General features: G+C 45.4%; 1 protein-coding gene across 10 annotated transcripts in view; it reads right to left on the reverse strand.

The window, feature by feature from the left end:
* LOC135506208 (MAP/microtubule affinity-regulating kinase 3-like) overlaps positions 1-23698 on the reverse strand; it is a 114476-nt gene that overhangs the window by 4138 nt on the left and 86640 nt on the right. For 6 of the 10 annotated variants that reach the window (XM_064925717.1, XM_064925715.1, XM_064925713.1 and 3 more), the window contains 6 exons: positions 21612-21724; positions 18833-18986; positions 16386-16606; positions 13098-13201; positions 6989-7261; positions 5779-5805 (listed from right to left, as the gene is read on the reverse strand). In XM_064925717.1, coding sequence (XP_064781789.1) covers positions 5779-5805; positions 6989-7261; positions 13098-13201; positions 16386-16606; positions 18833-18986; positions 21612-21724 — 892 coding nt within the window. The remainder of the gene's footprint in view (positions 1-5778; positions 5806-6988; positions 7262-13097; positions 13202-16385; positions 16607-18832; positions 18987-21611; positions 21725-23698) is intronic. The other 4 variants (XM_064925716.1, XM_064925719.1, XM_064925714.1 and 1 more) reach the window with 1 other exon arrangement.

Below are 23698 nucleotides of genomic sequence, written 5' to 3' on the forward strand. Positions count from 1 at the left end.
GAGAAAGAGAGAGAGAGGAGGGTTTGTTTGATGCTTAAACAGAAGGAGCCCTATCTCTGTGTAAAGATGATGTCACGCTGCTTGCTTAGTGAGTACCACTTCCTCACGATTTGGCCCAACAGCGCGAACTCGTGACCTCTGCCTTGCTAGCACATGTGACCACTCTCCTGAATAGTCTTAACAGTCGGTGCCATGTGAAAAGCTAGCTATTTGCTCAGGTAAGTGGGTACATTTCAGGCTGAGGAGTACATTTCACACATCCCACATGTGCTCCCATATGGAGACCTGGTGGAGTCCCCCTGAAGAGAGGCAGGACACTAGACCTGGTGGAGTCCCCCTGAAGAGAGGCAGGACACTAGACCTGGTGGAGTCCCCCTGAAGAGAGGCAGGACACTAGACCTGGTGGAGTCCCCCTGAAGAGAGGCAGGACACTAGACCTGGTGGAGGCCCCCTGAAGAGAGGCAGGACACTAGACCTGGTGGAGTCCCCCTGAAGAGAGGCAGGACACTAGACCTGGTGGAGTCCCCCTGAAGAGAGGCAGGACACTAGACCTGGTGGAGTCCCCCTGAAGAGAGGCAGGACACTAGACCTGATGGAGTCCCCCTGAAGAGAGGCAGGACACTAGACCTGGTGGAGTCCCCCTGAAGAGAGGCAGGACACTAGACCTGGTGGAGTCCCCCTGAAGAGAGGCAGGACACTAGACCTGGTGGAGGCCCCCTGAAGAGAGGTAGGACACTAGACCTGGTGGAGGCCCCCTGAAGAGAGGCAGGACACTAGACCTGATGGAGTCCCCCTGAAGAGAGGCAGGACACTAGAAATGGTTGTTAATAGAGCTAGACTGCAGTGAACTGCAGAGCATCAAAAGGCCCTTTGGAACTGATTCTAAGAGTTACTACTCTGTGTGTCTGTCTGGAACTGGCTATTTCCCTATAGCCCAGTATATCAGCATCTGTCCGTTCCATCTGTATGTGATTTAGTATAATATAAGAGTAAGTGGACAAAAGCAAAGCAAGTCACACATTCTATCATCTACCAGTTCTAGTATAGGGGCTGGGCTATCATCTACCAGTTCTAGGATAGGGGCTGGGCTATCATTTACCAGTTCTAGAATAGGGCCTGGGCTACCATTTACCAGTTCTAGGATAGGGGCTGGGCTATCATCTACCAGTTCTAGGATAGGGGCTGGGCTATCATTTACCAGTTCTAGGATTGGGGCTGGGCTATCATATACCAGTTCTAGGATTGGATCATCTACCAGTTCTAGGATTGGCGCTGGGCTATCATCTACCAGTTCTAGGATTGGATCATGTACCATTTCTAGGATTGGATCATCTACCAGTTCTAGGATTGGGGCTGGGCTATCATCTACCAGTTCTAGGATTGGATCATCTACCAGTTCTAGGATTGGATCATCTACCAGTTCTAGGATTGGATCATCTACCAGTTGTAGGATTGGGGCTGGGCTATCATATACCAGTTCTAGGATTGGATCATCTACCAGTTCTAGGATTGGATCATCTACCAGTTCTAGGATAGGGGCTGGGCTATCATCTACCAGTTCTAGGATTGGATCATCTACCAGTTCTAGGATTGGGGCTGGGCTATCATCTACCAGTTCTCGGATTGGATCATCTACCAGTTCTAGGATTGGGGCTGGGCTATCATCTACCAGTTCTAGGATTGGATCATCTACCAGTTCTAGGATTGGATCATCTACCAGTTCTAGGATTGGATCATCTACCAGTTCTAGGATTGGATCATCTACCAGTTCTAGGATTGGATCATCTACCAGTTATAGGATTGGGACTGGGCTATCATATACCAGTTCTAGGATTGGATCATCTACCAGTTCTAGGATTGGGGCTGGGCTATCATCTACCAGTTCTAGGATTGGGTCATCTACCAGTTCTAGGATTGGGGCTGGGCTATCATCTACCAGTTCTAGGATTGGATCATCTACCAGTTCTAGGATTGGGGCTGGGCTATCATCTACCAGTTCTAGGATTGGATCATCTACCAGTTCTAGGATTGGGGCTGGGCTATCATCTACCAGTTCTAGGATTGGGGCTGGGCTATCATTTACCAGTTCTAGGATTGGGGCTGGGCTATCATATACCAGTTCTAGGATTGGATCATCTACCAGTTCTAGGATTGGGGCTGGGCTATCATCTACCAGTTCTAGGATTGGATCATCTACCAGTTCTAGGATTGGCGCTGGGCTATCATCTACCAGTTCTAGGATTGGATCATGTACCATTTCTAGGATTGGATCATCTACCTGTTCTAGGATTGGGGCTGGGCTATCATCTACCAGTTCTAGGATTGGATCATCTACCAGTTCTAGGATTGGATCATCTACCAGTTATAGGATTGGGGCTGGGCTATCATATACCAGTTCTAGGATTGGATCATCTACCAGTTCTAGGATTGGATCATCTACCAGTTCTAGGATAGGGGCTGGGCTATCATCTACCAGTTCTAGGATTGGATCATCTACCAGTTCTAGTATTGGGGCTGGGCTATCATCTACCAGTTCTCGGATTGGATCATCTACCAGTTCTAGGATTGGGGCTGGGCTATCATCTACCAGTTCTAGGATTGGATCATCTACCAGTTCTAGGATTGGATCATCTACCAGTTCTAGGATTGGATCATCTACCAGTTCTAGGATTGGATCATCTACCAGTTCTAGGATTGGATCATCTACCAGTTCTAGGATTGGATCATCTACCAGTTCTAGGATTGGATCATCTACCAGTTATAGGATTGGGACTGGGCTATCATATACCAGTTCTAGGATTGGATCATCTACCAGTTCTAGAATTGGGGCTGGGCTATCATCTACCAGTTCTAGGATTGGATCATCTACCAGTTCTAGGATTGGGGCTGGGCTATCATCTACCAGTTCTAGGATTGGATCATCTACCAGTTCTATGATTGGGGCTGGGCTATCATCTACCAGTTCTAGGATTGGATCATCTACCAGTTCTAGGATTGGGGCTGGGCTATCATCTACCAGTTCTAGGATTGGGGCTGGGCTATCATCTACCAGTTCTAGGATTTGATCATCTACCAGTTCTAGGATAGGGTCTGGGCTATCATCTACCAGTTCTAGGATTGGGGCTGGGCTTTAATCTACCAGTTCTAGGATGGGATCATCTACCAGTTCCAGGATTGGGGCTGGGCTATCATCTACCAGTTCTAGGATTGGATCATCTACCAGTTCTAGGATTGGGGCTGGGCTATCATCTACCAGTTCTAGGATGGGATCATCCACCAGTTCTAGGATAGGGTCTGGGCTATCATCTACCAGTTCTAGGATTGGGGCTGGGCTATAATCTACCAGTTCTAGGATGGGGTCATCTACCAGTTCTAGGATAGGGGCTGGGCTATCATCTACCAGATCTAGGATAGGGGCTGGGCTATCATCTACCAATTCTAGGATTGGGGTTGGGCTATCATCTACCAGTTCTAGGATAGGGGCTGGGCTATCATCTACCAGTTCTAGGATAGGGGCTGGGCTATCATCTACCAGTTCTAGGATAGGGGCTGGACTATCATCTACCAGTTCTAGGATAGGGGCTGGACTATCATCTACCAGTTCTAGGATAGGGGCTGGGCTATCATCTACCAGTTCTAGGATAGGGGCTGGGCTATCATCTACCAGTTCTAGGATAGGGGCTGGGCTATCATCTACCAGTTCTATTTGCGCCCCTACTGGATGGTAATTAAAAGTGTAATGGCTGTGCTCAATGCAATGGCACTTATAAATGTAGATCCTTCAAACACCCACAAACAGGGAAATCGATTCCAATAAAAGGTGTTATTACGTGCTCCACTAAGGCAGTTATTTATCTTATAACTTGTCCTTGTGGTAAAGTTATAGGATAGGGTCTGGGCTATCATCTACCTGTTCTAGTATAGGGGCTGGGCTATCATCTACCAGTTCTAGGATAGGGGCTGGGCTATCATCTACCTGTTCTAGGATAGGGGCTGGGCTATCATCTACCTGTTCTAGGATAGGGGCTGGGCTATCATCTACCAGTTCCAGGATTGGGTCTGGGCTATCATCTACCAGTTCTAGGATAGGGGCTGGACTATCATCTACCAGTTCTAGGATAGGGGCTGGGTTATCATCTACCAGTTCTAGGATTGGGCTATCATCTACCAGTTCTAGGATAGGGGATGGACTATCATCTACCAGTTCTAGGATAGGGACTGGGCTATCATCTACCAGTTCTAAGACAGGGACTGGGCTATCATCTACCAGTTCTAGGATAGGGGCTGGGCTATCATCTACCAGTTCTCGGATAGGGACTGGGCTATCATCTACCAGTTCTAAGATAGGGACTGGGCTATCATCTACCAGTTCTAGGATAGGGGCTGGGCTATCATCTACCAGTTCTAGGATAGGGGCTGGGCTATCATCTACCAGTTCTAGGATAGGGGCTGGGCTATCATCTACCAGTTCTAGGATTGGGACTGGGCTATGATAGGGTCTGGGCTATCATCTACCAGTTCTAGGATAGGGTCTGGGCTATCATCTACCAGTTCTAGGATGGGGACTGGGCTAGGATAGGGGCTGGGTTATCATCTACCAGTTCTAGGATAGGGACTGGGCTAGGATAGGGTCTGGGCTATCATCTACCAGTTCTAAGATGGGGACTGGGCTAGGATAGGGGCTGGGCTATCATCTACCAGTTCTAGGATAGGGACTGGGCTAGGATAGGGGCTGGGCTATCATCGAGCAAGTCAAGGAGAAATTGAGGGACAAGTTGCTTAGCCAGGTGTATAAGGGCAAATCAAGGAAAAATTGATGGACAAGTTCCATAGCTTGGAAAGCTTTCAGGGACACCAATGCGTGAAGAGAGACGATGGGGAGGAATTCTCTACAGTTTTGGGGATTTGGTACCTGAACTTCGTCCTGCAACGAAACACCTCTCAATCATCATCTCGAACGGCAGCCACATTTAGAGCCCAGTAGGGTACCCTAAATTACACAACCAAGAAGTTTGTTACCTTGTCCAAGAAGATAAATGAAGAGCTTTCTGAAATATAAAATACAGTGGGTCCCTTGCGTCCGAGATGAAAGGTAAAAAAAAGTACAGACGAGCTCATAAAATGCTTCTACTAAAGAATGTTGTTTTCAGTAGGATTACAAATGACAAAATATATTTTTTTTGGGGGGGGTAAAAATGTATTTCCATAGGTCTTAGAACTGACCCCATAGAGTACCCCTAAATTAATTGATTCATAAAGTGTGGAAACATCTTCATAAAAATAATAAAAGTCACCAAAAGTGAGGGTTCTGCCTGAACACCATCATGCTCGCTACTGCCAAATTAAAAAATGGCTACCACAAACTTTTTACCAACTTGTATGCATTTGATGTACAGTCATGAAGGCATTGTATGGTACAGTAGTTGTGCAGACATATGCACATGTAAAAACCAACACAAGACCTTAAACAATAAATAAACATTTGTCAAGTATTACCATTAGTGATTGTGCACAGACCAGCTCAGTAGAGAGCCATGCATGGGTGATTAGTAGCGTCTGTAGGCTGGTTAAACTCAAAGACCGATAAGAAAACATAAAAGGTCTTAGACATGCTCAATTGTACTGTGATTAGGGCTCATGGAGCCAAGAGGTCAGTCAGTTTCAGGCATTTTAATAAAGCTCTTTGTCCACACAGGGTTAAAAAGTCCACACAGTTTACCAATTAGTTAAGTGTTTCTGATTAATTGCACACCAAGCCAATTGGTGGGGTCATCCTACCTTTTGGTAAACCTGAATGACTTGTTTCTATAAAAAAAAAATAAAGAAGAAAGAAATGTACCAAGTCAAAAGTTGTACTAAAAATTCTTTATATTTTTAAAGAATCAAATTAGAAAATCGTTTGACATTTCCATTTTTTGGGGGGCAGCATAATAAAGATCAGTAGCTGAGACATCTTGTCTGAGCTTGGCTGCTAGCATCTGTTACTGGCAGATTGCAGACAGCTTGGATAATGGGTAATAGCAGCTTCCCTAGAATAGTATTATTATAGAGCTAAGGTGTTCAAATCTGGTCCAAGAAAAACCTGAACCCCATCTACGGAAAGGATAAAGTGTGAGAAAAAAACAACATTCAATGAATGCATTAAAGAATACTTAAATGTTAAATTACTTTTCAGATTAAACTTGAGGGTCTTTATTAGTCTAATGAATAAAAAGCCCCAAAAAGTAATGAAGTCATTTTGCATATGACAGAGCGTTGAGACATAATCCAAATATAATTCTGGCTAAAATATAGAACAACCTGGAGCTAATATTGATTCTGAGATAGAAGATTATTCTTACCGAGGAGGGGGGTGAAAATGTATAAACAAATGTGCAGGACTTCAAAGAGAAGTGAGAGATATCAAACATTGTAGACCGTCATTGTAAATAAGAATTTGTTCTTAACTGACTTGCCCAGTTAAATAAAGGTAAAAAAAAAAAAAATGATGACATAAATGCTTAAAAATTCACAAAAAAATGACATCAGCTGATGAAGATTATCTCATAGAACAAAACACATAATATCTCCTAAGCCTGTGTTTACCACAAACCAAATGTTGTGTATCCCAAAAAACGTCAAAAAAGCCTTTGACGAACGAACCATGGCAGAGTTAACACCATTACTATGGCTCCATGGCAGAGTTAACACCATTACTATGGCTCCATGGCAGAGTTAACACCATTACTACGGCTCCGTGGCAGAGTTAACACCATTACTATGGCTCCATGGCAGAGTTAACACCATTACTATGGCTCCATGGCAGCGTTAACACCATTACTATGGCTCCTTATTAAAGAATGACGAGTGAAATAGGGTATGGATAAATTCATATTATACAGGCTAGTGAAGAAACCAAAAAGTACAGATCTCAAACCCCAGTGCTGAAAACTGCATACCATGGTTTATTCCGATTGTTTCGGGGATACCGTGTGTGGCTTTGGCTTACCTGCGCGTGAGTTTGGAGGTGAGCTTGGTGAAGAGGTTGGTGGTGCCTCGGCTGCGGGACTGCGAGAGGGGCGTGGCGTCATGCGACAGCGTGGGTGAGGCCGGCGGGCCGTTGTAGGTGGCCGTGCGACGCTCCCGCAGCTGGCCGCCGTGGAAGGTGCTGCGGCTGGCTGTGCCGCGGGGGAAACGCAGCCTGTCGGGGGGCGTGGCGCCGCTGCTGATGCTGTGGGTGGAGGAGCCACCAGGGTTCCGCTGGCCAGACGTCGTCGACGTGCTGGGGAGGAAACATGGGTGGAGGAAAGGGAAATTAAGAGTCAAGGCCACATATTTTAGCTTGGGTCACGGCCTGTTTTCTTCGCAAGCCAAAGAGTTGGCTAAAGCAGACAAGGTTCCAGGTTATTCACATTCAAAAGAGGGGACACCATCACCCTGTTCTGTGAACAAGTACCGATACTACCTGAAACAATACCATTTCACATCTCTTACCTGAAAGAGCAGCAGATGTCAAGTCGGATGGTTTTGGTTAGCTACGACTTTATCAACCACATCATGATGAAACACATGTTTTTATTGTTTAGTTGACTAAAGAGTTAAAGGGAACCTAAACAGAGTTTTAGGACATTAGGGCCAATTACCTTAATGCAGCTACTGATCTTTGCTCCATTAGGGATTTTGTTTGTCAGGTAAGATTTGGCTAGCACTACTTTGGAGCAAAGACACTGGGGTAAGTTAGTGGGAAGAGAGAGGACACAATCCTTCTCTGTGTTAAGACAGAAACCTTTACCAGAGGTAACAGCCATTGGTGGAGATGCTTTGGGGGTGGAGCTAACGGAATGAGAAGAGGGCGGATACACGGGATGAGTGTTGGGGAGGGAAATATTCAGATTGGTCAGAGGGCACTAGAGAGAAAAAGTGGGGACATAGAGGGGGATGGAAAACCGAGGTTAGAGAGACGAGCAGACAGACATAACGTGGCCCCTGGGAAGAGGAGGACCCCTGGTTGAACCCCTGGGAGGCAGGGTGGGAAGCCTCTTACTTAGGCCTGAAGAAGTCGCCATCGGTAGGCGGCAGCGTTTGGCGGCAGGTGTGGCCTGAAGCCGACAGGGACGCGGCCTTCTGGTGGCGCAGGCGGACCGAGGCTGAGGAGACGGTGAGGGCCTTGGCGTAGGCAGAGGGGCTAGTGGCACAGGCCGCCGACATTTCACTCATGCTGCCCCCCGGAGGACAGGAGGTAAAGTGCGGCGAAAAAGGCCACAGGGCCAGAGCAAAACAAGTGGGTTTTAATAAAGCATTGAGGGCATAAAAAGAGTCAAACTTCATAAGATAAAAAAAGAGGACAGAAGAGGAAGCAATTCTTTCTGTCCAGGCTCCCTTGAATGAATGTACTGTAGCATAGATAGTTAGACAAGCAGAAGTTGAAGGGAGCCTTCTTGACAGTGGTGACTGTCTCTGTATTGGGTTGCACTGGTTGGTCAAAGGGTGTGGACTGCATATGAGTGTCTATCAACCTGCTGTGTCCCTCCCTCAGTCCTCGATACATATCAGTTTTATTTATAATTGAGGGGAATTGGATCAGTGTATCGCAATGTTACATTGCACTAATTTCCTGTGTGAATGTCGTGAATGAATCATTCAAAAAGTAATCTTGGTGACAAATCTGAGCACTCAAATTGAATTGCCATGGTAACACAAGACACCTTGTAAAACAAAATGAGCGCTTCTTAGTGTACAAGTGTAACTACCTCCCTGTTCAACTACATTTTCTTATGTTTGGTGCCTAATGAACGTCTCCGACAGAGAGAGATCAAAGGCTTTGACTGCTGCAGACCGACCGAGGTCAAAGAACGTTTTAAACCCTCTTTTAAAAACCATCAAAGTGAACACTGTCACATTCACCTATAATATCAGTTGAACAGTAACACAACTATGAGAATCTCAGTTGAACAGCAGGGACATTGTGTATAAATTCAAACACATACTGAACACCAACCTTCCAAGCACTTTTCATCCTCAAGATTCTCTTGGCATAGTCTATTTTAATCTCAACAAATTTCTCAGATTTGTTTGTCAGAACACTTCAACAAGTAACCCGCCCTCTACTCTCCGTTCTATTGGCAAACGTGCAATCACTGGAGAGTAAACTGGACAAGCTTCATTTGAGATTATCCTATCAACGTGATCTGAAGAACTGTAATATCCTATTTTTCTCAGAGTCTCGGCTGAACAAGGACATGGATAATATACATCCAGCTGTTTTCTTTAATACATCAGCAGGACAGAACGGCAACGTCGGGCAAACTCAGAGTGGGAAGTGGTGTATGTCTCTTTGTTAATAACAGCTGATGCGCCATACCTCATAATAAACTGGAGACCATACTACACTGAACTAAAATATAAACGCAACATGTAAAGTCTTGTTTCCATGTTTCATGAGCTGAAATAAAATATCTCCAAAATGTTCCATATACAGAAAAAGCTTATTTCTCTCAAAAAGTTTGTTTACATCCCTGTTAGTATTTCTCCTTTGTCATGATAATCCATCCAGTTGACAGGTGTGGCATATCAATAAGCTGATTAAACAGCATGATGATCATTACACAGCTGCACCTTGTGCTGGTAACAAAAGGCCCCTAAAATGTTCAGTTTTGTCACACAACACCCCAGTTTTGATGGAGCGTGCAATTGGCATTCTGAGTGCAGGAATATACACCAGAGCTGTTGCCAGATATTGAATGTTAATTTCTCTACCGTAAGCCGCATCCAACATCATTTTCAGTATGTCCAATCAGCCTCCCAACCACAGACCATGTGTATGGCGTTGTATGGGCGAGCGGTTCGCTGATGTCAACGTTGTGAACAGAGCGCCCCATGGTGGCGGTGGGGTTATGGTATGGGCAGGCATAAGCTAGGGACAACAAACACAAATGCATTTTATTGATGGTAATTTCAATGCTCAGAGATACCGTGACTAGATCCTAAGGCCCATTGTTGTGCCATTCATCCGCCTCCATCATCTCATGTTTCAGCATGATAATGCACGGCCGGGCCCCATGTTGCAAGGATCAGTACACAATTCCTGGAAGCTGAAATCCCAGTTCTTCAATGGCCTGCATATTCACCAGACATGTCACCCATTGAGCACGTTTGGGATGCTCAGGATCGACGTGTACGACAGCGAGTTCCAATTCTCGCCAATATCCAGCAACTTTGCACAGCCATTGAAGCGGAGTGGGACAACATTTCACAGCCCACAATCAACAGCCTGATCAACTATATGCAAAAGAGATGTGTCGCGCTGCATGAGGCGGTCACCAGATACTGACTGGTTTCTGATCCAAGCCCCTATCTTTTTTTTAAAGGTATCTGTAATCAACAGATGCATATCTGTATTCTCAGCAATGTGAAATCCATAGATTAGGGCCCAATGAATTTAATTCAATTGACTGATTTCCTGACATGAACTGTAACTCTGTAAATTGTTGCGTTCCAACTTTTTGTTCAAAATATTTACAAAACAGAGTTTTCATCTATATTTTTTGTAGCTGTCTACTTACCACCACAAACAAATGCTGGCACTAAGACCGCAATCAACGCGCTTTATAGGGCCATAAGCAAACAAGAAAATGCTCACCCAGTGGTGGAGCTGCTAGTGGCCAGTGATTTTAATGCAGGAAACGTAAATTTGTTTTCACTAATCTCAACCAGTATGTCACCTGTGCATCTAGAGGCGGGAAAAAACCTCTAGATCACCTTTACTCTACACACAAAGACACATACAAAGCTCTCTCTCGCCCTCCATTTGTAAAATCTGACCATAACTCTACCCTCCTGATTCCTGTCTATAAGCAAAAACTCAAACAGGAAGTACCAGTGAGGCACTCAATACAGATGTGGTCCGATGAAGCGGATGCTAAGCTACAGGACTGTTTCGCGAGCACAGAATGGAATATGTTTCAGGATTCATCCGATAACATTGAGGAGTTTACCACATCAGATACCGGCTTCATTAATAAGTGCATCGACAACGACGACACCCCCACAGTGACCGTACGTACATATCCCAACCAAAAGCCATGGATTACAGGCAACATCCACACTGAGCTAAAGGCTAGAGCTGCCACTTTCAAGGAGCGTCACACTAATCCGGACGCTTATAAGAAATAAAACATGGAAAGCGTCAATACAGGACTAAGGTCGAATCCTACTACATCTGCTCTGACACTCGTCGGATGTGGCAGGGCTTGAAAACTATCACGGATTACAAAGGAAACCTAGCCACAAGCTTGCCAGTGACGCGAGCTTACCAGACGAGCTAAATGCCCGCTTCGAGGCTAGCAACACTGAACCATGCTTGAGCGCACCAGCTTTTCTGGACAACTGTGTGATCAAGCTCTCCATAGCCGGTGTGAGTAAGACCTTTAAACAGCTTAACATTCACAAGGCTGCAGGGCCAGGCGGATTACCAGGATGCGTACTCAGCTGATATGCGTCTTCACTGCCATTTTTAACCTCGTTCTGACCCTGTAATACCTACATGTTTCAAGCAGACCACCAAGCTCAGCGTGCAACAATATAGTGCCCTCCAAGCTCATCACTAAACTGACCCTGGGACTGAACACCTCCCTCTGCTGGATCCTGGACATTCTGACAGACCGCCCCCAGCTGGTGAGGGTAGGCAACAACGCATCCACCATGCTGACCCTCAACACGGGGGCCCCTCAAGGGTGCGTGCTTAGTCCCCTCCTGTATTCCATGTTCACCCACAACTACGTAGCCAAGCACGACTCCAACACCGTCATTAAGTTTGCAGATGACACAACGGTGCTAGACCTGATCACTGACGACGACGCTACAGCCAAAAGGGAGGAGGTCAGAGACCTGGCAGTATAGTACCAGGACAACAACCTCTCCCTCAATGTCAGCATGACAAGCAAGCTAATTATGGACTACAGGAAACTGGGGGGCGCCGCATTCACATTAACGGGGCTGTAGTGGAATGGGTCGAGAGCTTCAAGTTCCTCAGTGTCCACATCACTAAAAATTGATTCCAGAACGGTCAGACTGTTCTCTCTGCTACTGCAAGGCAAGCGGTACAGGAGCGCCAACTCTGGGACCAAAAGGCTCCTGAACAGCTTCTACCCCCAAGCCATAAGACTGCTGAACAGCTTCTACCCCCAAGCCATAAGACTGCTGAACCGCTTCTACCCCCAAGCCATAAGACTGCTGAACAGTTAATCAAATGGCCACGCTATTTGTGCTAACTCTCTTGCACCGGCTCTATGCACACTCACCCACACACTCACACATACTACACTGACACTGCAACACACACGCACTACATACTATATGCTCACACACATGCATATTGACGCCACACACACACACTTTAACACTCTTCAACATACCCTGCTGCTACTCTGTTTATTATCTACCCTGATTACCTAGTCACTTTTACCCCTGCCTACATGTACATATTACCTCAACTACCTCAGCTGACTTGTACCCCTGCACATTGACTCGGTACCAGTACCCCTTGTATTTAGCCTCGTTATTGTTATTGTATTGGGTTAGTATTTCCTTTAAAATGTTTCTGCTAATTTGTTTTACTTTTTAACTCTGCATTGTTGGGAACGGGCTCGTAAGCATTTCACAGTCAAGTCTACACTTGTGTTCGGCGCATGTGATAAATACCATTTCATTAATTAATTTTATCTCTTGTATTTTTGAACAACACAGAGTGCCGTTCACATGTGCTTTTTATTTATTTATCTGACACAACTACTCTGTTCCAATTATGATAGAGTCCTTTCAAATAGGCCAATGACTAAAGGTAAATATACAGTGTAATTTCTATTGAGCTGGACATTAATAGGCCCCAATATAGCATCTCTGTGATTCTAAACCAATGTTTTTTTTTTACCATGGCTATTTCACAGAGAAAACACTGTGTGTATAATGATGATGATGATGAAGAACGGGGCCTTCCTTTAGTAAAACAACAACCTTAACTAGAACATCATCTTCAAGACCTGAATCTTGTACAGTGTGGTCAGGGTGGTGTATGTAGCTGCTGCAGGCTAGGAGGGACAACGGGACAGACAAAGCCTCACCTGTTTTCTTTTCCGTTCTGGATGACAGAGTGGCGGTCCGAGGCGTTCCTCTCGCTACACACATACGTGTTCCTCCTTCTCATGCCCCCTGATGTGGAGTTAGTCTGGAGGGAGAGAGAGAGAGAGAGAGAGAGTGTGATGAAAGGAGGGAGAGAGTGAAAGAGAGAGGGTGATGAAAGGAGGGAGAGGGGGTGGTGAAAGGAGGGAGAGAGGTGAAAGAGAGAGAGTGATGAACGGAGGGAGAGGGTGATGAAAGGAGGGAGAGAGTGAAAGAGAGAGAGGGTGATGAAAGGAGGGAGAGAGTGAAAGAGAGAGTGTGATGAAAGGAGGGAGAGAGTGAAAGAGAGAGGGTGATGAAATAAGGGAGAGGGAAAGAGAGAGGGTGATGAAAGAGAGAGAGGGAAAGAGAGAGGGTGATGAAAAGGAGGGAGGAAAAGAGAGAGGGTGATGAAAGAAGGGAGAGGGAAAGAGAGAGGGTGATGAAAGGAGGGAGAGGGAAAGAGAGAGGGTGATGAAAGAAGGGAGAGGGAAAGAGAGAGGGTGATGAAAGGAGGGAGAGGGAAAGAGAGAGGGTGATGAAAGAAGGGAGAGGGAAAGAGAGAGGGTGATGAAAGGAGGGAGAGGGAAAGAAAGGAGGGTGATGAAAGAGGGAGAGGGTGATGAAAGGAGGGTGGTGAAAAGAGAGAGGGTGATGAAAGGAGGGAGAGGGAAAGAGAGAGGGTGATGAAAGAAGGGAGAGGGTGATGAAAGGAGGGTGATGAAAGGAGGGTGATGAAAGGAGGGTGATGAAAGAGAGAGAGGAATTCATAACTGCAACCGTATTGCTGTTTCTTTTTTCTTTTTTTGAACACAAGCTTGTTGTCACCGTTGTGCTTTGGCGTGTCAACAGTTTCTTCAATTTAATTGCGAGAGAGAGAGAGGGTGAGGACGGAAGGTGAGAAGTATAGTGACAGACAGAGACAGAAAGAAAAATCAATAAATAAACCAAAGAAAGAAAGGACAAGAGAAGATACTGCCCTAAACACTATGTTTCTTGTGAGGCCCAGTACAAATGCTGTAAACACTATGTTTCTTGTGAGGCCCAGTACAAATGCTGTAAACACTATGTTTCTTGTGAGGCCCAGTACAAATGCTGTAAACACTATGTTTCTTGTGAGGCCCAGTACAAATGCTGTAAACACTATGTTTCTTGTGAGGCCCAGTACAAATGCTGTAAACACTATCTCGACCCCTCTTTGACATTGATCATCAAGCCCAAAAAAGCTACCCTGTGAGTGAGTGTGTGGCCAAATATCCATACTTATATTTAAAACAGTATGCTGATTGAGTATGCGAAATGATTGTATTTGAAAATATTGTATTCTTTAAATGCCAGGATGTCATACTCATTTAGCTTTTCATCTAGTAGAATTCACTGCACACCATCGACAAAGAGAAGGGTATTTTCAGACCTACGTGTGTTTGACAACAGCTGAAGAATCAGCTGATAATTAAATGCCAACAAATGGCGGGTAGGAACGCAATTGCGCATTAGATGACGTATTCTCAGTGTGGGTGAGCCTATTATGTGGATATTTGTTGCTTACTGCATACATTTGTACTAAACAGTACGTTCTATACAATACAGTATTAAGACCCACATTTTGTTACGTTACAGCCTTATTCAAAAATTTACTAAATTGTTTTTTTCCCCTCATCAATCTACACACTATACCCCATAATGACATCCCAATACCCCATAATGACGAAGCAAACACAGATTTTTATACATTTTAGCAAATTTTATATACATTTAAAAAAAAAACTGAAATATCACATTTGCGTAAGTATTCAGACCCTTTACTCAGTACTTTGTTGAAGCAACTTTGGCAGCGATTACAACCTCGAGTCTTGGGTGTGACGCTACAAGCTTGGCACACCTGTATTTGGGGAGTTTCTCCCATTCTTCTCTGCAGATCCTCTCAAGCTCTGTCAGCTTGGATGGGGAGCGTTGCTGCACAGCTATTTTCAGGTCTTTCCAGACATGTTCGATTGGGTTCAAGTCCGGGGTCTGGCTGGGCCAAAAAGGCTAGGCTGTATGCTTAGGGTCGTGGTGCTGTTGGAAGGTGAACCTTCGCCCAGTCTGAGGTCCTGAGGGCTCTGGAGCAGGTTTTCATCAAGGAACTCTCTGTACTTTGCTCCATTCATCTTTCCCTCGACCCTGACTAGTCTCCCAGTCCCTGCCGCTGAAAAACATCCCCACAGCATGATGCTGCCACCACCATGCTTTACCGTAGGGATGGTGCCAGGTTTCCTCCAGAAAGTGACGCTTGGCATTGAGGCCAAAGAGTTAAATCTTGGTTTAATCAGACCAGAGCATCTTGTTTCTCATGGTCAGAGTCCTTTAGGTGTCTTTTGGCAAACTCCAAGCGGGCTTGCGGGTCATGTGCCTTTTACTAAGGAGTGGCTTCCACCTGGCCACTTTACCATAAAGGACTGATTAGTGGAATGCTGCAGTTCCTCAGGGGCACTCTAGAGCTCTGTCAGAGTGACCATCGTGTTCTTGGTTGTCTCCCTGACCAAGGCCCTTCTCCCCCGATTGCTCAGTTTGGCCGGGTGGTTCCAAACTTCTTCCATTTTAGAATTATGGAGGCCACTGTGTTCTTGGGGACCTTTAATGCTGCAGACATTTTTTGGTACCCTTCCCCAGATCTGTGCCTCGACACAATCCTGTCTCTGAGCTCTACGGACAATTTCCTCAACCTCATGGGTTGATTATTGCTCTGACATGCGCTGTCAGCTCAATTGAATTTGAGCTCAATTTCGAGTCTCATAGCAAAGGGTCTGAATACTTATGTAAATAAGGTATTTCTGTTTGTTTTTTTTGTTTTTTAAATAAATTTGCTTTGTCATTATAGGGTATTGTATGTAGATTGCATATTTTTTATATTTATTTAATCCAATAAGGCTGTAACTTAGCAAAATGTGGAAAAAGTCAAGGGGTCTGAATACTTTCCGAAGGCACTGTATGTAGTAAGATTAGTACACAGTGTATAGTTTTAGTAAGTAGAAGACAGATTTTAGACACAGACATTGACATCAAGCCCAAAAACCCTGTGAGTGACTCAGTGACTGAGTGTGTGTGTGTGTGTGTGTGTGTGTGTGTGTGTGTGTGTGTGTGTGTGTGTGTGTGTGTGTGTGTGTGTGTGTGTGTGTGTGTGTGTGTGTGTGTGTGTGTGTGTGTGTGTGTGTGTGTTTGGTGTGCGGGTGCGTGTGTATACATATTCTGTGTACTCTCGGTGTACTCACGCTGGGTGTGGTGGAGCCCTTCTTGCGGTCGGGGATGTCGGCCTTGTTAGGGTTGTTGGCGTTACCCAATAGGGGACTGGCAGGGGCACCGCTGCCACCACGCCCGCCTGGTGAAACAGACTTCCGTGGCTGGGCACCCCCGTCCTCTTTGTGGTCGCCGTTGTCATCCGAGCTGGTCTGGCTCCTCTTGGGGTAGCCCACCGAGGGAATGGATGGACCGGCTGGAGGGAGGGAGGGAGACACATGGATGAGTGTGGAGTTACAATGAGAACTGTGGTGCATTGGATGTTCACATCGCCCTTCCTATAACACTTATCCCCCTTTTCCTCCTTCATGACCCCCTTACTCCTCCTCCCCCTCCTCTCAATGCCTCCCCTCCACCTTCTCCTCTCAATGCCTTCCCTCCACATTCTCCTCTCAATGCCTTCCCTCCTCCTTCTCCTCTCAATGCCTTCCCTCCTCCTTCTCCTCTCAATGTCCCCCCTTCTCCTTCTCCTCTCAATGCCTTCCCTCCTCCTTCTCCTCTCAATGTCCCCCCTCCTCCTTCTCCTCTCAATGTCCCCCTCCTCCTTCTCCTCTCAATGCCTTCCCTCCTCCTTCTCCTCTCAATGCCCCCCCTTCTCCTTCTCCTCTCAATGTCTCCCCTCCTCCTTCTCCTCTCAATGTCCCCCCTTCTCATTCTACTCTCAATGTCCCCCTCCTCCTTCTCCTCTCAATGTCCCCCCTTCTCCTCTCAATGTCCCCCTCCTCCTTCTCCTCTCAATGCCTTCCCTCCTCCTTCTCCTCTCAATGTCCCCCCTTCTCCTTCTCCTCTCAATGTCTCCCCTCCTCCTTCTCCTCTCAATGTCCCCCCTTCTCCTTCTACTCTCAATGTCCCCCCTCCTCCTCCTCCTCTCAATGTCCACCCTCCTCCTTCTCCTCTCAATGCCTTCCCTCCTCCTTCTCCTCTCAATGTCCCCCTCCTCCTCCTCCTCTCAATGTCTCCCCTCCTCCTTCTCCTCTCAATGTCCCCCTTCTCCTTCTACTCTCAATGTCCCCCCTCCTACTTCTCCTCTCAATGTCCCCCCTTCTCCTTCTACTCTCAATGTCTCCCCTCCTCCTCCTCCTCTCAATGTCCCCCCTTCTCCTTCTCCTCTCAATGTCCCCCCTTCTCCTTCTACTCTCAATGTCCCCCCTTCTCCTTCTCCGCTCAATGCCTCCCCTCCACCTTCTCCTCTCAATGCCTTCCCTCCACCTTCTCCTCTCAATGCCTTCCCTCCTCCTTCTCCTCTCAATGCCTTCCCTCCTCCTTCTCCTCTCAATGTCCCCCTTCTCCTTCTCCTCTCAATGTCTCCCCTCCTCCTTCTCCTCTCAATGTCCCCCCTTCTCCTTCTACTCTCAATGTCTCCCCTCCTCCTCCTCCTCTCAATGTCCCCCCTCCTCCTTCTCCTCTCAATGTCCCCCCTCCTCCTTCTCCTCTCAATGCCTTCCCTCCCCCTTTCTCCTCCTTCATGTCCCCCCCCTCCTTCTCCTCTCTCCCCCTTCCTCTCAATGCCTCCTTCCTCCAATGTCTCCCCCTTCTCTACTCTCAATGTCTCCCCTCCTCCTTCTCCTCTCAATGTCCCCCCTTCTCCTTCTACTCTCAATGTCTCCCCTCCTCCTTCTACTCTCAATGTCCCCCCTTCTCCTTCTACTCTCAATGTCTCCCCTCCTCTCCTTCTCAACTCTCAATGTCCCCCCTCCTCCTTCTCCTCTCAATGTCTCCTCCCTCCTCTCTCAATGTCTCCTTCTCCTCTCAATGTCCCCCCTTCTCCTTCTACTCTCAATGTCTTCCCCTCCTCCTTCTCTTCTCTCAATGTCCCCCCTTCTCCTTCTACTCTCAATGTCTCTCCTTCCCTCCTCCTCCTCTCAATGTCCCCCTCCTCCTCTCTCAATGTCCCCCTCCTCCTTCTCCTCTCAATGTCCCCCCTTCTCCTTCTACTCTCAATGTCCCCCTTCTCCTTCTCCTCTCAATGTCCCCCTCCTCCTTCTCCTCTCAATGTCCCCCCTTCTCCTTCTACTCTCAATGTCCCCCCTCCTCCTTCTCCTCTCAATGTCCCCCTCTCAATGTCCTTCCTCCTCTCAATGTCCCCCTCCTCCTTCTCCTCTCAATGTCCCCCCCCTTCTCCTTCTACTCTCAATGTCCCCCTCCTCCTTCTCCTTCAATGTCCCCCCTTCTCCTTCTACTCTCAATGTCCCCCCTTCTCCCTTCTACTCTCAATGTCTCCCCTTCTCCTTCTACTCTCAATGTCTCCCCTTCTCCTTCTACTCTCAATGTCTCCCCTTCTCCTTCTCCTCTCAGTGCCTCCCCTCCTCCTTCTCCTTTGTGTCCTCCCCCTCCCCTGCATCTCCCCTCCTTCATCCTGTCTCTCCTACATCCCCCCTTCTTCCCTATCCTTCCTGCTCCATCTCCTCCCACCCTCTCTCACCCTGGTCGCTGTAGCGTCTCTGTTTCTGGGTGCCGGAGATGGACCGCTGGGCCTTGAGGTGGGCAGGAGACTGGCCGTTGTTGTTGTGCTCGCTGGCAGGCCGCGCCTTGGCCAGAGACAGATTACTGCTAGAACTGGAATCACTGACCTCCAACTAGGAAAGAGGGGAAGAGAAGAAAAGCTTACACTTAAATCACACTGCAGATTAAAATTAGTTCTACTGTATTTTATGCGCAGACCTGTGCCATTTTGTGACAAGTCACTCAGTGTGTGTTTCTCAATATGCATACAACTTCATTCTCCGAGGACGTTCTTGTGTGGAAGAGAGTGTGGAGAATGCATAAGAATGTACATATGAGAAGCAAGCTACTTTTACATGTACAAAACGACCTAAAACTAATGTTGTAATGCAATGTAGATAGGCCAATGGTAAGCTACGAATTCTTTATGGCTAGCTAGCTAGCTACCAATTCTTTGTCAGTAAGCCTGCGCTCTACGCACATTACAGTGGGTATTATAGGCAGGTAGATATGCTAAATTAACATAGTATGTATTTATTACTATATCAAGATAAAATATTCTAGTCAGGCAACATATGAGATGTGAATGGGCAACAGTTCACTCCGAAGTCAGAGTTTATTTTCTCTTGCTTCAGCTCAAAAACCGTTGGCTATTGTTTAAGAGATTTTTCATCATGTTTTACATGGTTGTGTCATATTACATCAACAATCCTGGGAATTTAGTTGAAGCTTGCATCGATGCATCCTTCGAAATGTGTACAGAGTACGTGTTCCATACTCTGATCATTGTGTGCTCCAGTTTGCGCGCTCAAAATGCGGTAGAGTGCATATTGAGAAACGCACATGTTGTGTTGGATGGATTTTTTTTTTTTAAATGCACTACATTTTTCTTGAATCTTCAACATAGTAATGCTACCAAAAATAATTTACAGAAACTAGTTACAAATGGAGTCATCCATGATTCACCAAATTATATTTTAAGCATGTTTTATTTTCAGTCTCCATCTCCACTGAATGAGGTAAGGATTTCTTTCCTAATAATAATGTAAAATTAACAAATGTACTGAAAGACCTGTGTGAAGGTCAACTTACAGAGGAGGAACTTCTTGAGGCAATTAAATCCTTTTAGTGTTTAAAAACACCCTGCTTGATGATATACCAGTAGAGGTAGGTCAGTATATCTGACCTTTTGTACTCAAAGATCCATTATTTGTACTCAAAGATCCATTTTTAGCATGTTTTAACTACTCTTATACAAATTCTAGACTTTCAGGTACTCAAGAGGGTCTGATTTCATTTACTGCTGAAACAGGACCCAGGTGGTAAGTATAATTTTATTTTACCTTTATTTAACTAGGCAAGTCAGTTAAGAACAAATTATTATTTTCAATGACGGCCTAGGAACAGTGGGTTAACTGCCTGTTCAGGGGCAGAACGACAGATTTGTACCTTGTCAGCTCGGGGGTTTGAACTTGCAACCTTCCGGTTACTAGTCCAACTCTCTAACCACTAGGCTGCCACCCCAATAATGATCCAGTCCATTTAAAAAACTTGTGAAATGTGTAAGAGGCCTCCAGACAATCCTGGTGAAATGCATAGCACATAGAATAAAAAGGTTTTACCAGATATTGTTCATCCTGATCAGACAGATTTTTTACATGGACAATATATTTGAGATAATATGTGACAATGAAACATAGAAGATACCTGGCCTGGTCTTCATAGCAGATTTTGAAAAGGCGTTTGATAAAGTACGACTAGAATTTATACATAAATGCCTGGTCTACTTTAATTTTGGTGAATCTCTTATACAATGGGTTAAAGTTATGTACAGCAACCCCAGGTGTAAAATAGTAAATAATGGTTACTACTCAAAGTATTGAACTGTTAAGAGGAGAAAAACAAGGATGTCCGTTGTCTCCTTACAAATAGCAGTGTTTGGCGATTTGGAAAGCAATAGTCAATCAATCTATAATATAATAATACTCGTAGGAAAGATTTTCATCTTTAGCTCACAATCTGTGGATAATATACGATTAGAAAGGTTCAAAATGTATGTAAAACATCACAACACAATTAAAAAATATACTGCACATGGAAACCAAACGAGGGTGGACTATGGTGATAGGTGGGATGGGCTGAGGGGCAGGATTAAAGAGCTGAGGTCTATGGTGATAGGTGGGATGGGCTGAGGGTGGTTGAGGGGTGGGATTAAAGAGCTGAGGTCTATGGTGATAGGTGGGATGGGCTGAGGGTGGTTGAGGGGTGGGATTAAAGAGCTGAGGTCTATGGTGATAGGTGGGATGGGCTGAGGGTGATTGAGGGGTGGGATTAAAGAGCTGAGGTCTATGGTGATAGGTGGGATGGGCTGAGGGTGGTTGAGGGGTGGGATTAAGAGCTCATGTTCAGTAATGTATTATTGTTATGTGATGTAAAGTGTGATATGTAAAATGTATGTATATCTAGAAAAAAAGCTGTAAAAACAGATAAATATATTTGTGTCCTCAGAAGAGGATGGGTTAATATATATATATATATTTATTTTAATATAATTTAAAAAAGTAGATCTTAAAAGAAAGAGAGACATTTTGAAAGCGCAAAAAAGTGAGGCCATCACCCAAACAGACAATCACTTCAGGTACAGTATGTTTGCATTTGATTGCACTTGTGCACTTGCAAAAATGTCAGACAGAAACCAAGACCAAGAACTAATACATGCTAGAGCCAGCACTTTCGGACATGGCCAGGTCTCCCCTTACCTCTGTGGACTTCCTTCCCAGTAGCAGGTAGGTGGCGGTGATCTCATCGTACTTCATCCTGGTTAGAGACTCAGTCACCTCCTCCCGAGTGTAGCCCATCCCCACCATGATGTCTGCAGGAGAACAGGAGCGGGATAGGACAGCTGTTAGCATTAGACACCCAATAGGCTGCAGCCTGGGGTTGTCTAGCGGTTAGGGATGCTGCCTTCAAATCCAGCCCATACCCTTTTGACACAAACCCTCTTTCAACTTTCCTGTCTCTCCCTTGTGGTTTCTAACCAATCATAAAAAGCGCCATTGGCTGAGACTGTGTGAACATATATCCCCATTTCCTATTTGGAACCAAAATACTAGGCCGCGAGGGCAATGTGTTTGAATTTAATTCAATGAACTTTATTAATCCCACAAGGGGAAATTGGATGTACAGCAACAACATACTGCATACATCAGAGAGAGAGAGAGAGAGAGAGAGAGAGCGAGAGACAGAGAGAGAGACAGAGAGAGAGCACTGATGGCTGGTGAAACAACAACTCATTCTCTCTATCATTCTCTCTATCATCAGTGCTGAGTGAGGGCATGGTAGGAGCAGATCAATGCTGGCATCAACAGACAGAGGGCATGGTAGGAGCAGATCAATGCTGGCATCAACATGTATGGGGTGAGGGAGAGCGGGGTGCGAGTGGAAAGAACAAGGCGTGCCAGACTGTATCGACTCCCGGATCTGTGTATGTGTGTGTGTGTGTGCATGCACACATACATTTTAATGACTGTGTGTTACAGAGTGTGGTTGTGTTAATGCGTGGTCAAGTGTGCTTTTTAATGACTGTGTGCATGTCTGAGTGGAGTGCTAGGCCGTGGGTGTCTGAAAACAATCCAGCTCTGCCACGCTCACGTTGGGCACAGCATGCCAGGCTAGCCCGCAACATAGGCAGGCTCCCCCTAATACATGTGCCAACCTATCTACTCCCTCCTGCAACCAACCAACAAATAAGAGTTCCTAGCAGCTGATACAGCTGATACAGTTCGTCATTTGATAGTTACGCATTGAGACTACTACCTATAGAACCACATCAGTTCTAAGTGACGTAAATATTCATTTACAAGCACTTCGCTACACTCGCAATAACATCCTCTACCTATGTGTATATGTGACCAATAACATCCTCTAACTATGTGTATATATGTGACCAATAACATCCTCTACCTATGTGTATATGTGACCAATAACATTCTCTAACTATGTGTATATATGTGACCAATAACATCTTCTAACTATGTGTATATGTGACCAATAACATCTTCTAACTATGTGTATATGTGACCAATAACATCCTCTAACTATGTGTATATGTGACCAATAACATTCTCTAACTATGTGTATATATGTGACCAATAACATTCTCTAACTATGTGTATATGTGACCAATAACATTCTTTAACTATGTGTATATGTGACCAATAACATTCTCTAACTATGTCTAACAGTTTCCGGTTCCGGGTTGGAGCGAGCGGTCGCATCTACACTTCGGTCCGCAGGTAGTATAACTTTTCATTACATTTTCATTACATTTCATTATAGAACAACGGTTTGATTTGTCTAATCTTAGCAATTTCTTCTTAGCTAGCTACATAGCCGTCTTTGTATCAAAGATAATTGCGTAATTATCGTATTTCGTCGTCCTAACGTAGTCTACACTGCTATCTGCCCAGCAGCTAGCTAACGTCTACTAGCACTGTAGAAACTATTACACTCAACTGAACGACTTGATTAGTGTAGTGTTAGCTAGCTACATAGCTGTCTTTGCTGTCTTCGTATCCAAGATAATTGTGTAGTTTAGAGTGTGTAGACTTAGAGTGATTATCTTAATTTACCGAGGTTAGCTAGCCAGCTATTTGTCGTCCTTAACGTAGGAGATACTGCTAGCTAGCTAGCCAACAGCTAGCTAACGTCTACTGAATAGAACTTCAACAACCCGGTCAACATTCCGCTTCGCTCCACAGGTAGTATCACATTTTCATTTCACTTCATTACAGTACAACGGTTTGATTTGTTTGATCGTAGCTAGCTAGCTACATAGCCGTCTTTG

Source organism: Oncorhynchus masou, chromosome 19 (genome assembly GCF_036934945.1).
Source record: "Oncorhynchus masou masou isolate Uvic2021 chromosome 19, UVic_Omas_1.1, whole genome shotgun sequence".
In the NCBI taxonomy this organism is placed as follows: domain Eukaryota; kingdom Metazoa; phylum Chordata; class Actinopteri; order Salmoniformes; family Salmonidae; genus Oncorhynchus; species Oncorhynchus masou.